At 39.0% G+C, this 15,776-nt stretch overlaps 1 protein-coding gene across 2 annotated transcripts in view; it reads right to left on the minus strand.

Annotated features, from left to right (window-relative positions):
- The window catches only part of FSTL5 (follistatin like 5), a 529,446-nt gene extending 515,376 nt beyond the window's left edge, over positions 1 to 14,070 (minus strand). The window contains exon 1 of one of the 2 annotated variants that reach the window (XM_024211556.2): positions 13,933 to 14,070. In XM_024211556.2, the coding sequence (XP_024067324.2) occupies positions 13,933 to 14,055 (123 nt within the window). In that variant the 5' untranslated portion in view covers positions 14,056 to 14,070. The remainder of the gene's footprint in view (positions 1 to 13,932) is intronic. The other variant, XM_024211555.2, reaches the window with a different exon arrangement.
- Positions 14,071 to 15,776: the final 1,706 nt, after the last annotated feature.

Raw genomic sequence — 15,776 nt, forward strand, 5'->3', positions numbered from 1 at the left:
GAGAAGTTATTTATATTTGCTAAAAGTTATATAAATAAGACCTTTTCAGTTTCCATGTGACAGTCCCGCTAATGCACCTATTAAGTAAGTGGAGCACAGGATCCTCCAGAGACCCTTTTTTTGGCTTCGAAACACATATCTGCAAATGAAAATAATCTTTTGAAAATAATCTGCCTTCTTTTTCTTGGGGGAATTTAGGCTAAATCAACCAGGAAGAAATGGGAGTTAAGACTCTTGAGACCTTTTCCTGGTGTTAAAAGGGAAGCCAATTTTCTGTGAAAAGTCATTTGTTTTTTCCAGTAAAGAGAAAACAGGAGAGAAAGACACTTAAAAGCTTAAAAATAAATCAGTAAAATAAATGCATGAATTAAAAATGGGATCAGATCTAAATTCTGAATTAAATTCCACACAAGTGCTTTGCCTGAACCCCATAGCTGGTACAAACACAATAACTTCTACAGGTCACCTTCTTCTTTTTTTTTTTTTTAAACAATGCTGCTCCATACCAGCATTATTTGTATCCCAGTGATAGTATATTACTGTACACGTATACAGTATGCTGGTGTTTCAAAATCTAATATTTAGAGTATATATTTCCTCTGATTTATACTACAGCAGTTTGCTAATTGGAATCAGAATAGATATTTTAATAATTCGATTAAGTTAAAACAGTGGAACTGGGGTCCATGCCAGTTTGTCAACACACCACTATTAACAATTAGATTGACTTCATTTTCCTGCTAAGATTACATATCATTCTATAAGACTTTCATATTAATTTTGAATTTTATATTTTATATTTTATATATTAATTGAATAAAATTGTAATGTATGCTCTGGAACTATCATTCTCACTCATATGATCCAAGTGATAATGTGTGCAGATCACACCTCACCAACACACTGTAATTCACTTAACCCATGTATGTACTTTGCCCAAGCGCTGCCCAAACTCTCACACCCTGAAGAGGGGATGAAGGAATTACATGAACACTGAAGTCAGAACAAAGGATGTACAAATCCATTTTTTTCATTGGAATGCCCTGCCCTCTCCTTCCTAGTTAGCAATATGGGGCGGGCAGGGTGGTCAGGCCTCTGAACACTTGCTTATGACCCCCAGGTAGAGAAGCCATGATTTACAGGGTAATTACATGAGCTCCCCAGAACATGGACTATACATGAGTCATTCATGGTTGGAAGTATGGCATGTGACAAAGAAGCAATGCTGCTAACCAAGTTCTAGGTGATGCCCCTGATATCTGCATGCAGAAAGGGCCCTGTGAATATAGATCTCATCCATTCAATGAAGAATAGGGTGAGGTCAACCACCTCCAGTGTCAGGATTCACATGGGTGGAGAGGACAGTGGATGGTGCTAAAACTTCTACCTGTCTCTTCATTGACTCCAGAGAATTTCCCAAGTGAAGGTAGTACAGCCAGATGCTGCCAGTGGCCAACAGTAGGAGCCAGCACAGGGCCTCTGCATCTATAATCCTGGCCTTTTGCCGAATGTAGTGTTTCTGGCCAGAACTACTGCTTCTTACACAGCGTATATTAGTGGGTGGGAGAAACAATGTGCAGCAGACTTTGTAAGGGAAACCTCAGTTTCCTTCCCCAAAAAACTCCTTCCAAGGGTTTTCCATGGGAGGGAATGTCCTTGATTTCCAACTAATATCAGCTACCATATGGTTATAATAGCACTTTATAAATAGGTCATGTCCTGAAAATACTAATGGACATAGGAAAGAAATAATATATTAGATTGTCAAATTTTATTCATGTATATCTGGAAGAAAACATTAAATATTGTTACTGTTTACAAGACTACAGGACTACAGTTAAAAACAAAAAACAAAAAAAACAAGCTGCCATGTATTTTAGGAGAAACCTAAAATTTATAACTCAATCCCTGGACATATTATAAGGGCAATGGGTACAGAATATAAGATCCTTCAGGAATAAAAGAATTCTCACATTTTTACTAGTGAGAGCAGCACTGTACTCAGTCTCCAGCATTCACTACTACATTTTACAGCAATAGAAAGCCTTTTTTCCAGGGCAGAGAGGATTTAAGGGGATGAAATCATATGAATTCTCAAAGCCTTCACGCAGGCAGGACTTCTAGATAAACACTGTGAACTTTTAAACTTGGGATTGTTTGGAGCCTTGATAATCTGGGTTTTGCCTGCTTGTCCCCTCTCTGTATCTCTGAGTAGCATTATTTTGCATATAATCTTTCCTGGATAAAATGTCCCAAATGAACATGTGATTGTAACCTTAAAAAATATAACTAGCACACAATACATATATCACTGAAATGAACATCTGTATAAAGCCTCCCATTTACTGATATACATTATACAACATGCTAACTACTTTATGTTTCATAATTTTTAATGGAAATAATGTTTTATCCCAATTTATTATATTATTATATGACTTGGAATGCACCTGTTTCTGTCTACAAAATTTTATTTTTCTATTTCCCTTCTTTGTTTCCCCTTAAAGTACAGATTTTTCATAGGAAGGTAAAAATGGAAATATGGTGGTAAGAAGCATCTACGTTTGTAAAGGCACTGAAAGTGTTAAGATCAGCTTAGAATGCATTTTGCTTGTATTTCATTTGACCAAATATGACTTTTTGTGCTTTGACTTATATTCACTTAAATCTATCTTTGTAGTTAATAAATTTGTTTGTTTATTCTACCTGAAGCAGTGCATTTGGTCTGAAGCATGTCAAAGAGTCTCCTTGGGATAACAAGCCTGATACATATAATTTATAAATGTCTTTTGTTAAATTGACAAACTCATATAAGCTTGCAGCGTCCAACAGGCATAACTGGACATTGAAAGATGGAGGTTTCTAGGGTTGTGTATGGGACCAGAGATATTGCCTAGTGTCATTCGGTTGCACAATCAAAGGAGCAGTTTACATGCTAAAGGCTGTGCGTGAACAGCCAAGGAGTGGGAGTTCTCACAGCAGAGCAGGGTAAGGCTGGCTCCCAAAGTTGAGGATTGGAGTGACCTAGCAGATCACCGGTCCAGATAACACCAGGGGAATGTCACAGTGGCGCGGTGAGCAGATTGTAAGTGCAGCTTGTTATTCCAAGTGGAGTTCACACTTTAAGCACTGATATTTGTGATGTTAAGTGAGTCTTAAGTGCTGTGGCTAAGAACAGTAAGGAGGAGGTCACAGTTTTGTTATTTTCTGTTTGTTTATTTTGGGTGAGGGAAATAAGCACAAGAAAGCAGAAAAATCAGTGAGACATCTACAAAACTAGAGCTGTCCAGCCTGGAAGTGTCAGAGAAGGAAAAGGACGGTGAATTTCAAATGTGGCAGGCAGAAATGAGGCTCAAAGCAGAGGAGGTTGCACACAGAAGGGCTATGGGAGAAAAAGAGAGAAAGAGAAAGATAAGAAGAAGAGAGAGAAGAAAGAGAGAGAGAAAACACCAGCTGTACCTGCTAGAGAAGCAGAACCAGAGGCCCCTGGCCACGACTCCTATCACTCCAAAAATCCACAAATGGGAACACTTCTGTCCTACATACAGTGAAGAGGACAATATTGCTGAACATCTGACCACCTTCGAAAGGCTGTGTGTAATACATGAAATCCCTGCTGATAAGAAAGTTCCTTCCCTGATTGCAAAATTAACTGGTAAGGCTTGAAATGTATTCAATCGAATGTCTTTTGAAGATGCTTTAGACTACTGTACATTTTAAAATACTGTTTTGCAAAGTTTTCAGATTACCCCAGAAACATATAGAATTAAATTTAGGAATTTTAAAAGGGATATTGGTATGAGTAATGGGTGAGGGGTAAAGAGGTGGCAAGTTTTGAGGGAATGTTGGATCTTGTTGCTCAAGAGCATTTCCTAAGCATATGTAAGGCTGATGTAAAGCAGTGTCTATGGGACAAAGATGTAAAGACTGTGGATGAGATGGCTTTTTTAGTTGATGCCGTCTATTAAGGGTCAGGCGTCTATTGAGGGTAGGCCACAGAAAGAGGGGCTTAAAACTGGTGGGAAGGGAGGATCCCATTTTGCCCCTGGGAAGAGAGAAGGGGGTTGGAAGCCTAAACATTCTCTTACCCAAAAACATTCCTCTACTGGTAACTCCTATCCCAAATCTTCTGTAAAAGCAGAAAAGCCCATAAGGTGCTATCAGTGTAATTCCACTGATCACCTGAGGAATAAATGCCCTGTACTGGGAGGAAGCCGGCAACCAATAGCTCATGTTAGCTCTGCTGTCCTCAATACAGAAACCCCCCAAGCAATTGAAATCTATCATATTGGTTTTGTGAGGTTAGCCTCTGCAGAACCAGATACGGAGCATGTTAAGGCTGTCCAAATTGATGGCAGGGAATACTTGAGGCAGAGGGATACAGGGGCCCAGATCTCTCTGGTTAAGCAGAATGTGGTCCCAAAGGCCAGTATGCTATCTGGCCAAATGGCAGAGATTGTGGGGGTGGGTGAAAGCAGATTCCTCATACCTTTAGCTAAAATCCATGTGGTGTGGGAAGATTTTAGAAATGTTTTGACTGTGGGGTAATGAAACACCTCTTAGTCGACCTGCTTCTTGGTAATGATTTTTTCCGTGTAGCTCAGGTTATTTACCTGCAGCAGGAGGGAGTTTTATGCTGGGATGCCCAAGGGGAAGGGGAAGGGGAAAGGGAAGGGGAAGGTCTCAGGAACTGCTGAGAGAATGGAAGAGAGTCTCCTTGATTCTTCTGCAACAGGGTGAAGCCACATGCTTCCAGGGGGGAGGGTGGTTGAGACCAACTCCTGCATTGCAACTGGAGGCAACACTACATCAGGAAGGGATGGGGGTGTAATGCCTGCCAGGGAGAGAACTGTCCAGGTTGTTAGCTGCCAGCAGGTCACAGCTGAACCAGAGATAAACCCAGCTCTAGGGAGCATAGAGAAATGTGTCCCAGAGGAGAGCCCAGAGAAGGGGCAGGGAATCTCAGAAACCATTGATGTGGGTGAGGATTCCTGTGACTCTGTAACACAGAGAAGCAGTGTGTTTCCAAGTACGGGAGGAGCTGAGACTAGCTCCTTTCCAGCAGAAGGCAACATGCCCTCAGGCGTAGGAGAGGTGTTGTCAGTGATTAAGGAAACTGTCCGAGTTGTTAGCTGGCAGAGTTTTACAGATGAACAAGGGATGGAACCTTTCCTAGGGAGCACAGGGAAATGTGTCTTAGGAGGGGGCCCAGAGGAGGAAACTAGGGAAGGAATAGTGGGGGTACAGGAATGTTTCCTCATTAGTCATTTGGGACAGAATGCCCAGGACACTAGGAGAATGGCTGGGTCAGCATCTGTGCACCCAGGCACTCAGCCTGTGACCCCAGGAGGGGTGCAGTCACAACAGCTGACTCAGGGACAGAGAAAGAGGTGATGGAGGGGACCCCAATCCAGGTCCCGGTTTTTCAGGATGCTGTTTCTGATAAGTTTTTGGAAAGTAACTGTGTCTCTTTACATCAAGATGCAGCTCCCACACCTGTGGCAACAGAAGAGTTGAGACCAGGAAATTGCCAGGTGGTAGTTTGTGAGAACACAAAGACCCAACTGACAAAGGGGGTGTTTTCTCCCAGGCTGGTGAGAGATAGGGAGCAATAATGGAAAAGCTGCTGGGAAAAGATGTATCTGATCAAAGGGTAAACACACCTAGCCCACAGAGCACAGATCACAGCCTCCTAGGGGGCAGGGAAGGACTCACTGCTGAGAGGGGGAAACACCGGGTAATCCCCAAAGGGGAACTGGATTTTCTATATATGTACAGTCCTGGGGTTGGGAGACCACTCCCCAAAGGGCCAGCCAATGTGCAGGATCCCCCTGAACACCTATCTTGCCAGACCCTGAGGCACCAAAATTCCAGAAATATGATTAAATTAAGAGCCCACACAGAGGAGAACACTGGAGGGAAAGAAAAGCCAGTGAAGGGTTACATGGGAGAAAGTCAAAGGACACCATGGGTAATGAACAAACTAACCTCAAACTACACTATCTGAACAGAGGGTGTGGTATCATAAAGATACTTTTAAATGCACATCTGTGATAAAAATTTTGGTATTCATGTTACATTTTGGGAATAAGAATTTTGACACGGATGTTAACCCTTATAATAATGCTACTTTTCAATTAATACCTGTAAACAGGTTTAAAGCTTATCACAGCAGAGAAACCATAAAAAAACCTGGTTTGCTGTGTGTGAATGGGGAAACTGAGGCACACCATCTCATGGCCTTAATGGCTGAATGCCGAGAGGACTATAACACAAACTGCCTTTGAGATAGTCAGTGACTAATGCTCTTGCAGTAAACCAAGGGGGGAGGTGTGACATTCTGTACCTCGGGGGAACATCCTACATCCCATGTTCATCCTTATACTATAATTGTGTGGTATCCAATGCAAAATTTGTCATGTCGGGTGTCTTCGGAAGGCTCATGATGCACTGAGCATTACTGTTATAGTAATGTTATAGGTTGTGATTACATGTATATCGTTATGAGGCTGAAAATGTGTTCTTGTGGCAAGTGAGTAAGGCTGGCTTCCAGAGTTGAGGATTGGAGTGACCTAGCAAATCACCTGTCCTACTAACACCAGGGGAACATCAATATTCTGACTTGTAGAAATAGCTGATAAAACATCAAATGTTGTGGATTGTCTTACAGCTCTCACACTGGTGTACGTTATTTTTATTTATTTTTAAGAAGGGGGTGTTTATATGACAACAGATAGGTCAGGTATATTTTTTAGTTGTCCTCTCTCTTTTCAGATCAATAACTAAACACAATACTCAATACCATGCCCATTCCAGCATCATGATTGAGCAGTTTTATAGAATTCTCAAGAATTAGCAGCTTAAATACACATTGCAGCATGGAGGAGAGGAGATGCATATCTTATACAAGCATAACTGAGATATAGCTCTGCTATACATATAGTAGTACAGGGCACATTCGATATTTCTTAGCCATGGGCAAGGAGCCACAGCTGCTTCTCAGGATTCTATTCAGTTGGATTTCTGAAATCCACAGAATATGCTTGTTCACTGAAATTACTTTTACTCTCTGCTTTCACTGCCACAGCCATGCATATCATCAGCAGAAAATTCACTAGGGTGCTAAAAACAATTTCTAATGATTTCAGAAGTGAGACTTAATATTAATAAATGATCTACAACAGCTCATCAGCAGTGCAAGACAACTTCCAAATGGAAAGGCCTTTACAAATGTATTCAGTGTTTTGCTTATGGAGAACCAAGAGAAACTTGCAAAACAGTAAACCCAAATAACATTCAGACATATCTTAACATGCAGACATCCCCCTCAATAACCACAGCAAAATATTCTGTGGAGTTTGATATAAAAAGACAACCTGGAGTAAAATGTTTAGAAATGCTCGCTCGTCACTGATTTTACTAAATGCTTCTATTGATGTGAATGGACGTTTTACCATTGACAGAGTGGCAGCAGTTAGGCCAGAGCTGAGTTCTTTTGAAAATTCTACCAGTAATCTCCTCCAGATTCGAGAACTTCTTATTCATCTTTCTGAAGTATTACACCAATGAAATTCCTCTTATACCTAAACCCGCTGTTCTACCTGCTGTTCTGTTTTCGTGACCACAATGAAAGATAGGACAAGGATATTGTTCATTTTCTTTTTCTTTTCTTGCAAGGCATAATTTTGACAATGTTCTTTTGAATAAAACCAGTGATGATAAACCACTTAAGCAAGACCAGACAACTAATAGTACTGCACAATTAAAATATAAATATGGATCACTGTTCTAAAATTAATGGTGGAAAATCTTACTTAAGGAAACATGCTCTTTAAGAAGCCCCAGTTTGGACCACAGAGATATGATACTGAGCAGTGGTTAAAATTCTGTGATCAGATATAATAGGCTATTGCTGAGCCAAAGTGACATAATCACAAGAACATTTTCTTGATAACTGGAAATACCCCAGTTGTCCAGTGGTCCATTAGTTTAAGTCTAATTCATACAGTCAAACATTTGAACTTAATTTACATGATATTATGGTAATGCCTGAACTATTGTCAGTTTACATGCACAGAGTTGACAAGTTACAGATAATTGAATTTTATTCCCTTAGAAAATTTCCAGAAGGCAGGATGAGACATACTGCTTGGACGCCAGCTGGTCATTTTGTATACTGGGTATTAAAAATACCATAAATGAAACTTTTAATACTTTCAATTAAAAATTGATGAAATTAGACTTCCTCTCATAAAATCATTTTCTTCCTAATGATAAAGTGAAACCTATCAAAATAACATTAAACATGTTTTTCTATTAACATATAATAATATGTAATGGTATTGTCATGAGAAAGTGTAAATGAGGAAATGGTAGTTCCAATGTCATTGTATCCAAATATTCATTAACTACCAGTGTGATCACCCACACCCATAGACTGTACTGGGGTTGGCCAGGAACATTGCAGCCCAGGTCCAGAACTGAGGTATCTAAGTACTCAGACTTGTATTGCCACATCTTTCTGTATAAAGTTAGCCAAAAATGAAAGATTAGATATTGAAAGCTAGTTTGCAAGATTGTCAATGTCAAGTGATGCAAAAGACAGCACAGCTGTCTCCTTAAGAAAGTCTTGTACATATTGGGAAGTGTTAACAGTCTTCATCAATGATGAGACTAGTTGTTCCCTGCTGGCCTGCATCAGTCATAAGGGAATACGTTCTCTACAGTCATGGCATAATTTTTTTTTTATAATCTGTATGTTCCAATCAGTCTGAATCATCTGTTGTCAAAACATCTTTCATCTTATTTCATCTATTGCGGGTCATTTGTAAACCCAGGTGATCTATGAAAAGGCTGAAGATAAAAGAGATAAAGATAAAAATCTTTTGGGAGAATAATATAGACTCTAATGGCCCTCTGAAAGAGCTCCGATTCCCTTGACCAGTAAGGGCAGACCATCAACACGAGTCCCTCACCCCAACAAGGTAAGTCTGTCCCAACCTCTAAACTGAGGAAGGCAATGAACAGACCATGACAAATTCAAAAGTGCTAACTACCTAACCTACAATCCCAATCCAGAAACTAAATTTAGAGTGTGGCAAATTATGTGAAATGAGAGAGTTATTACCTGTGATAGTTCCATGGTCATTATATTAGTTAAGAAATCTTGAGCTGATTCAAAAGATGTCATGAGATGGCTGTTAAGGCACAAAGCATTAGCAGCCACAGAGGCTCCAATGCCACTGTGGTGAGGAAACCCATAAACTCATGTAGGAACTTCCCTGTCTAGCAAGCGACTGGTACAGCAGAACTAGTCTCAGTTTAACTCCATCTCATGACTCCCACACAAGATAGATATACTCTATTCTATCCAGTTATGGTGTAGGGCACCTCTTGAATTGCAGATTGGATACAAAAAGCACAGCCATATCACCTCCTCACTGATTCCTCCTTAATTCAGGCTGAGTTGAATGCCTGGCCAGAATCAACTGCATCAAAAGCAGTCTAGCAGTATCACCCAACAAGCTTTCAGTGATGCAATACAAACCATTTGCATGAAATCATGGACATCTGAAACTTTATTAACCATTGATCATGCACTTAGCATCACGAACCTAAAACCGGCATCTTTGTTTAGCAACACCACACTGAGAGTTAATGACAAGCAATACCAGTGGGATTAATATTAAACCTCTCAGTTCTGGTTACACTGTAGACACGATTTCTTTCTGCCTTGTCTTCCTCTGTCTGCTACCACAGAGATCAACGAACCCAAGTACTCACCATCGATCTCTCCCCCCAGGCCTCTCTAACCCTAGTTAGAGTAGCATGGCTAGAGAGAAAGAGAAACAGTTTGGAACCAAGTGGCGTGTTTGTTTGCTTGTTTATAAGATAGAAAGGTTCTCTGGGGCAGGAGGAAAAGGCAAATGGAAGAACGGCTGTGGGAAGTCACATGATGTTTCTAGGAAAGCTGACAGTGACCCACTTCTGAACTATAATGTCTTCACGGTGAGAAAAACAGTGGTGATTTAGTTTCCTGTTCCACTGTTTCCACAGTACTATAGGATTTACACGGGGAAGCTAGAGTTTGGTACGTATTAGATGTCTATATTTGTTTTCCTGGGTGATGTGGTTTCAGTTGGCTAATTTGCATGGCATTTCTAGAGAATTCATACACTGAGCATTAGCTAGTGATATCTGAAGAACCTATTGATTTAATTTATAATAGACTTTACTACTCAGCCTATTAAATCAGTGGATTAGGGAATCCTCTCTCTTTTTTATTATCTTTAGCAAGGGTGTTGCTGACTTCAGTGGCAACTATATCTTTCCCTGGTAACATTCTTGGCAGCTCTTTTGTGTTTGTGTGTGTATCATTGTGACATTTTAATTGTCAATGATCTCCCTTCAGAACTCAATAGGCTAAATTCCATCCACACAAACCCACTAATATCAGAATTTGGCCATGTATACTGTAAATTATTTATATATATATATACAAAAATAAAATATGGTTTAAATTAACCTCAGAGTTGCCTGAGTTTTCCTGTACCTACTTGCAACTCTGCAAAAAAGAAACAAAAAATTCTGCACCAAAGTGGTATATAATTCATTTTTAAATATAAACGCACAAAACCTCTGTGAATATCTAAACTTCCTAACTACAGAAACACTGTAAACAATAACTACCTCCTCAAGCTGATAAGTTAATCATTTCAAGTTAACTAAGAAGAAATGGGATACTTGTGTTTTCACCTGACAGTTGAAACTACTCTGACTGTACTGTAATAATTGGTTAAGCTTCCCAGCACTGCAGCAACAGTGAATCCTCATTTGTTTTCACTTTATGCAGCCATAAACCATTCAGAAATGTTACTTACTCGATAGCAAGTAACACCATGCTGTACTTGTGATCATCTTTTACCTGCAATAAGCAATCTTACCTAATTGAATCTATTTATTTAAACATTTGAAATATAAAATGCTTGTTGGGAGCAGAAAAAGGCTCAGATTCTCATGGTACATATCCGATATAAAATATGATTATTTGTTAAATACATTGAATACATATCAGTGCCAGAACTGATTACAAAAAATTGACTTTAGAACACGTTTTGTATCTTTTTGTTTTATACTAATATTGATCATTTTATCATCTAGAAACATTTTCCAGAAAATAATAAACACACAGATTTTGTTGGTTAGATGTCAGAAGACATTTTAGTTCTCAGTTTCATCTACTTTTCTTCCACTTTTCCTATGTTCTCTTCACTTTTATCACTCACTTTTTTTCTCTTTTTAAAACTTTAATTTTATCTTTTTCAAAGAAATAAAAATACAAGATATGCTAACAGAATGTGCCATCACTTCTGCAGTAAAACATAACATTCCACTCCCCCTACTTCTTAACAGTTATTTTCAAGGACAGTGGACATGATTCTGTTTCCCTTGAACTAGTGTAACTCAGGAATTACTCCACTAAAGTAAATCAGAAGTTAATAATTCCCATCATTAAAATTGGTCAGGAAATTTTTTACAAAGTAATTCCCCCCGCCCCCCGGAAAATGCCAATTTGTCAAAATCAAAGCTTTTAATGAGAATGTACCAATTTTAATGAAACTTTGGTCAAAAAGTTTCCCAAGTCCAGGATAGAATTGTGGGCAACACCAGAGAGAGAGAAAGAAAGAGAACGACACCCCAGAATAGCCAACAGCCTGGTGGCTAGGGCATTCACTTGAAATGTGGAAGATTCAGAATCAAGTCTCTGATCTAAATCAGGAAGATTCTTCCATATCACAGTGGGTAACCTAACCACCAGGCTATTCTGGGATCTCTTTCTCTGGGTGTTTATCGAAAAAACTTTTAAAAGTCTTGGTTTCATACCAATGTAGAATGGGAAAATTTTTGAAATCTTGTAAATTTTCTTGGGACAGGAAAACCATTTCCTGACCAGCTCTACCCATCATTGATTGCACTCTGTAAGCAGGGCCCTTTACCAACCTGCAGTATAAAAAAGTCCACACTTTAAAATCCAAACTCACTGTAGTGAGGCGGCCTGGCTCCCGACGGCCCCTAAGAGGGCACGATCCCCGCACCGGACCTTTACACTCACCTAATTCTAGGGGGTTCGTTTTACAACAATAAAGTAACGAACACCAGCTAACACTTTCTACTAGGTTTGACTGTTCAGAGGATTTTTTCCCCTTAGGAATGTTCAGTCCACAGTCTACATCTTTCTTCTCTCTGAGAGAGAATCCCACTTCCTTTATAGACAGATGGTGATGACAAGACATCTCAGTGAGTCAACAGGACTCATTTAAACCTTTCCCAGAAGTACCAACACTAGAGGGAGGGTGTTTCAGGAAAACACTGCCAGCCTGATACATTCTCACTACTAACTGCAAACAAAAATTTATGATTATAATATCAGAGGCCTTTTAATAGAATTGACTAAATAAAATAAAGCAATGATGGTTTAGAGATGAGAGACAAAAAATAATCCTCTATTTTTATCTATGTTAATCTCCACAAACTATTCTTGTAATCTGCATCATATTCTGTTTCAAACATAAAACTGCTATCTAAGAATTACTCCACCAACAACACTACAAACAGACTAACAGTAACCTAAGACGTATTAACTAGAGACCACATAAATCTAAAAAATGTATTCTTAGTTGTTGTTTTTTATCTCCTGCTTCTGTCTCTATCTCTGCTCTCATCTCCTTTCTTCCTCTTTTTTCTTTTCCACCTAAACTGTCTATATTTCCAGGGTTGTTTTCGTGGTCACCCTTCCTGTCTGTTTTCATTTCCTCCTCGTTTCAGTCTATTATTTTCTCATTTTTCTTTCTTCTCCTTGCTACTATACTAGAGTACACTGCTCTGAAATTGCATAAATGGAATTGAATTAACAGGTAAAGTCTAAGACCCTGATCCTGCCAAGTAGTCCACTTGCCCATTTAAAATGAAGCACATGTATGAGTGTTTGCAGGACTGGGCCTCACGTACTCAAGACATTCTTAGTACATGCTGATATTGGAACAATAATCCACAGAGGATTCATACTATAGCATTTCTTTGTAATTTTACTAAAATATAGTGTTTACATATTCTATGTTCCATCTGTAAGATATATACTGTACTTACATAAATAATGTACATTCATGGGCAAATCTTTCAGTATTTACTTAGGCAAAACTTCCACTGGTTTCAATGGTGAGTTTCACCTGAATATAGACCGAGTGAGAACTTCAGTATTTGGGCTCATCTTTACAAACTTACAAATATCAGGAAATAGTTTTGATATTTTGTAAACTGTACAAAGAAATTAAACTAAAACACCTTGAAATGTTAACAGCAACTTTGATGGTTTCAAAATACTTAGATATTTAATACAGATAATGGCCCTGATTCTCCAGCTGAAGTGCACCTGGCACAAGCCCAGAAGTAGGGGGCAAAGGTGGTTTTAAGTCACCGTTGTGGCCCCATGCCTAGATCTTAAGGCTGTCCAGGTGCTGCTTCTGTCTTTGGCATAAGTTAAAGCAATTAAAAGGCTGTTTTAGTCTATGCCAACTGCAGGCAACCTCCAGGACCTATTACAGCAGCCAGGTATACCTTTCCATGGCCACTCACCTAAACTGGCAGCCCAGTGAGGAGCAGTTTAGGAGATGCTATGATAATTCTGTACCACTAGAAAATCACCCTATGCAAGGGAAAGTATCTTGTGGCTATGGAAACTAGACTTAAGGTTGTTTTGATCCCTGGAGAGTTGCAAAGCAGCTCCATTATACTGATTAATCAGAGCAATATTCTGAAGATTTCATTATTGGAAAGAGTTTCTTTCTAAATGGTTATTCTGATAAAATAAAAGTCTACTGAGTCAATTATTCCTTATTTGTGGAAAAGCGAAGAATGCTAGAAAATAATCAGTACCTTGTGGCGTAATCTTACTGGAGGCTGATAGGGCTTAAAGTCATATCCTTCCTTGGCTGGCCACCCTTCTGCTCCCAACGAAATGCATCCAAGAAATAAAACAGCTGACCACCACATAAACATCCTTACTGGTTTCCTCCTGTCAAAATAAAAAATAGTAAAAGATTAATGACAGACCTTAATAAATCATTTTTCCACAAATAATCTAATAAAAACTAAAAAAAATACTTAAATTCCATTTGTAGACTAGAATAGATGCTATCAAAATTATCAAGCATAATTTGTCTGATAGTCAAAAAATGATGCGCTGGTGTTTAGGAATCAAAAATGAGTAGGTTGTATTAGACTAAATTTTTTTTAATCAGCATTCAGCACTCATAACATAGCTTGACTGTGGGGGAAAAACAAAAACATGTAAAGACAGTACATAAAAGAAAAGTGTTGAAGAAAACATTTTTTTTTTTAAAACTGAAGAGGAGAAAAGAAGTAGAACACCAATGACAGTGCTTTTTGTTTATAAGCATATTCTCCAGCATTGCACTGTCTAGTGTAGGATGCTATCTTCAGTATATATTCGCTATTCTAGTTATCATACAGGATATGCAAACGTAAGCTGTATGCAATGCATTGTACATGTGAACATATACCCTATTATATCCCAATATGCTGGTGAGCTTCTTAAATCAAGGTACTGAGGCACACATTTTATGAGCTTCATTAATTATGTCTGCACTCGATGTGTATTTCTATTCCACTGACTAAAATCCCGAAGTCCTGTTCCAGTATGTGATGGAATGTGTAAAAACTGGGTTGGATTCTTTGAGAGAAAACTCTTCTTTGATTGTTTTAAAAACCCCAGCTGAGCTGTGGCTGAGCTCAGTTAGCACAGCTTAGGAAGGTTGTGAGGGAACAAAGATTCTGGAACCTGTCAGGGACTACTCTGATCATTGGCATAAAATAGACAAGACCCAAGAGCTGTTATAAAGCTGCAATTATCTGCAATGACTGCAAAGAATATATAGACTCATAGAATCGTAGGAATGGAAGGGATCTCAAGAGGTCTTCTAGTCCGGGCCCCTGGACTGAACATAACACAGTCCCGCCATACACCTTCCGTTCCCCAACACAACATGTCTCTTAGTGCTGTAAGAGTTGTGTTACAAGGCTATTATTCCATCAGGAGTAGGCCACCAGAAGAATTCCCTGGGCTGGTATTCACTAATGGCTAATTCTGCTGACTTTGTGGCCCAGCAGAGGTGGCATAAAGAGGACATAATGAAACCCAGAAGTAGGGCCTCAATCAGGAATCTGGACAGTCTATCCTCAAGACATCACACACAGGAGGATTAGGGGTTAGGAAGGTTTTATGTGTTTGTTTAATGATTTGTTTAGTGAATTTCATTAAAACTTTTCTTTTATATGTGTATATCCCCTAGAGTATGAGACAGGGAAAATATAACTTTAAATATATAAAATATCATGTGAACTGGTACTACTCTAGCCATCACCCAGAATTAAAGGGGATATTGTTTGTATCTTTGTTTTGTTCTACTATATTCTAGGTGCTGTACCTATAAGCATACATTGAGAAACTTGATCTTGGTTATGCTGGTTTATATCCTGTAACACCAGTAAACTCAGAATTTAACATATACTCTATCACCCCCTGCTATTCAGCTCAGACACACACACACACACACACACACACACACAGAGAGAGAGAGAGATTTCTAGTTTGGCCACTGAGCTGAAATATCAATTATTTGCTCAGCTCTGGTCTTCTCTATTCAGATTGTGAAAACTTTGGGGCAGGGACTCCCTCTTACTATGTGTTTATACAGAAT

This window comes from Terrapene carolina, unplaced genomic scaffold, assembly GCF_002925995.2.
Source record: "Terrapene carolina triunguis isolate 2854851 unplaced genomic scaffold, T_m_triunguis-2.0 Scaffold66, whole genome shotgun sequence".
Lineage (NCBI taxonomy): Eukaryota > Metazoa > Chordata > Testudines > Emydidae > Terrapene > Terrapene triunguis.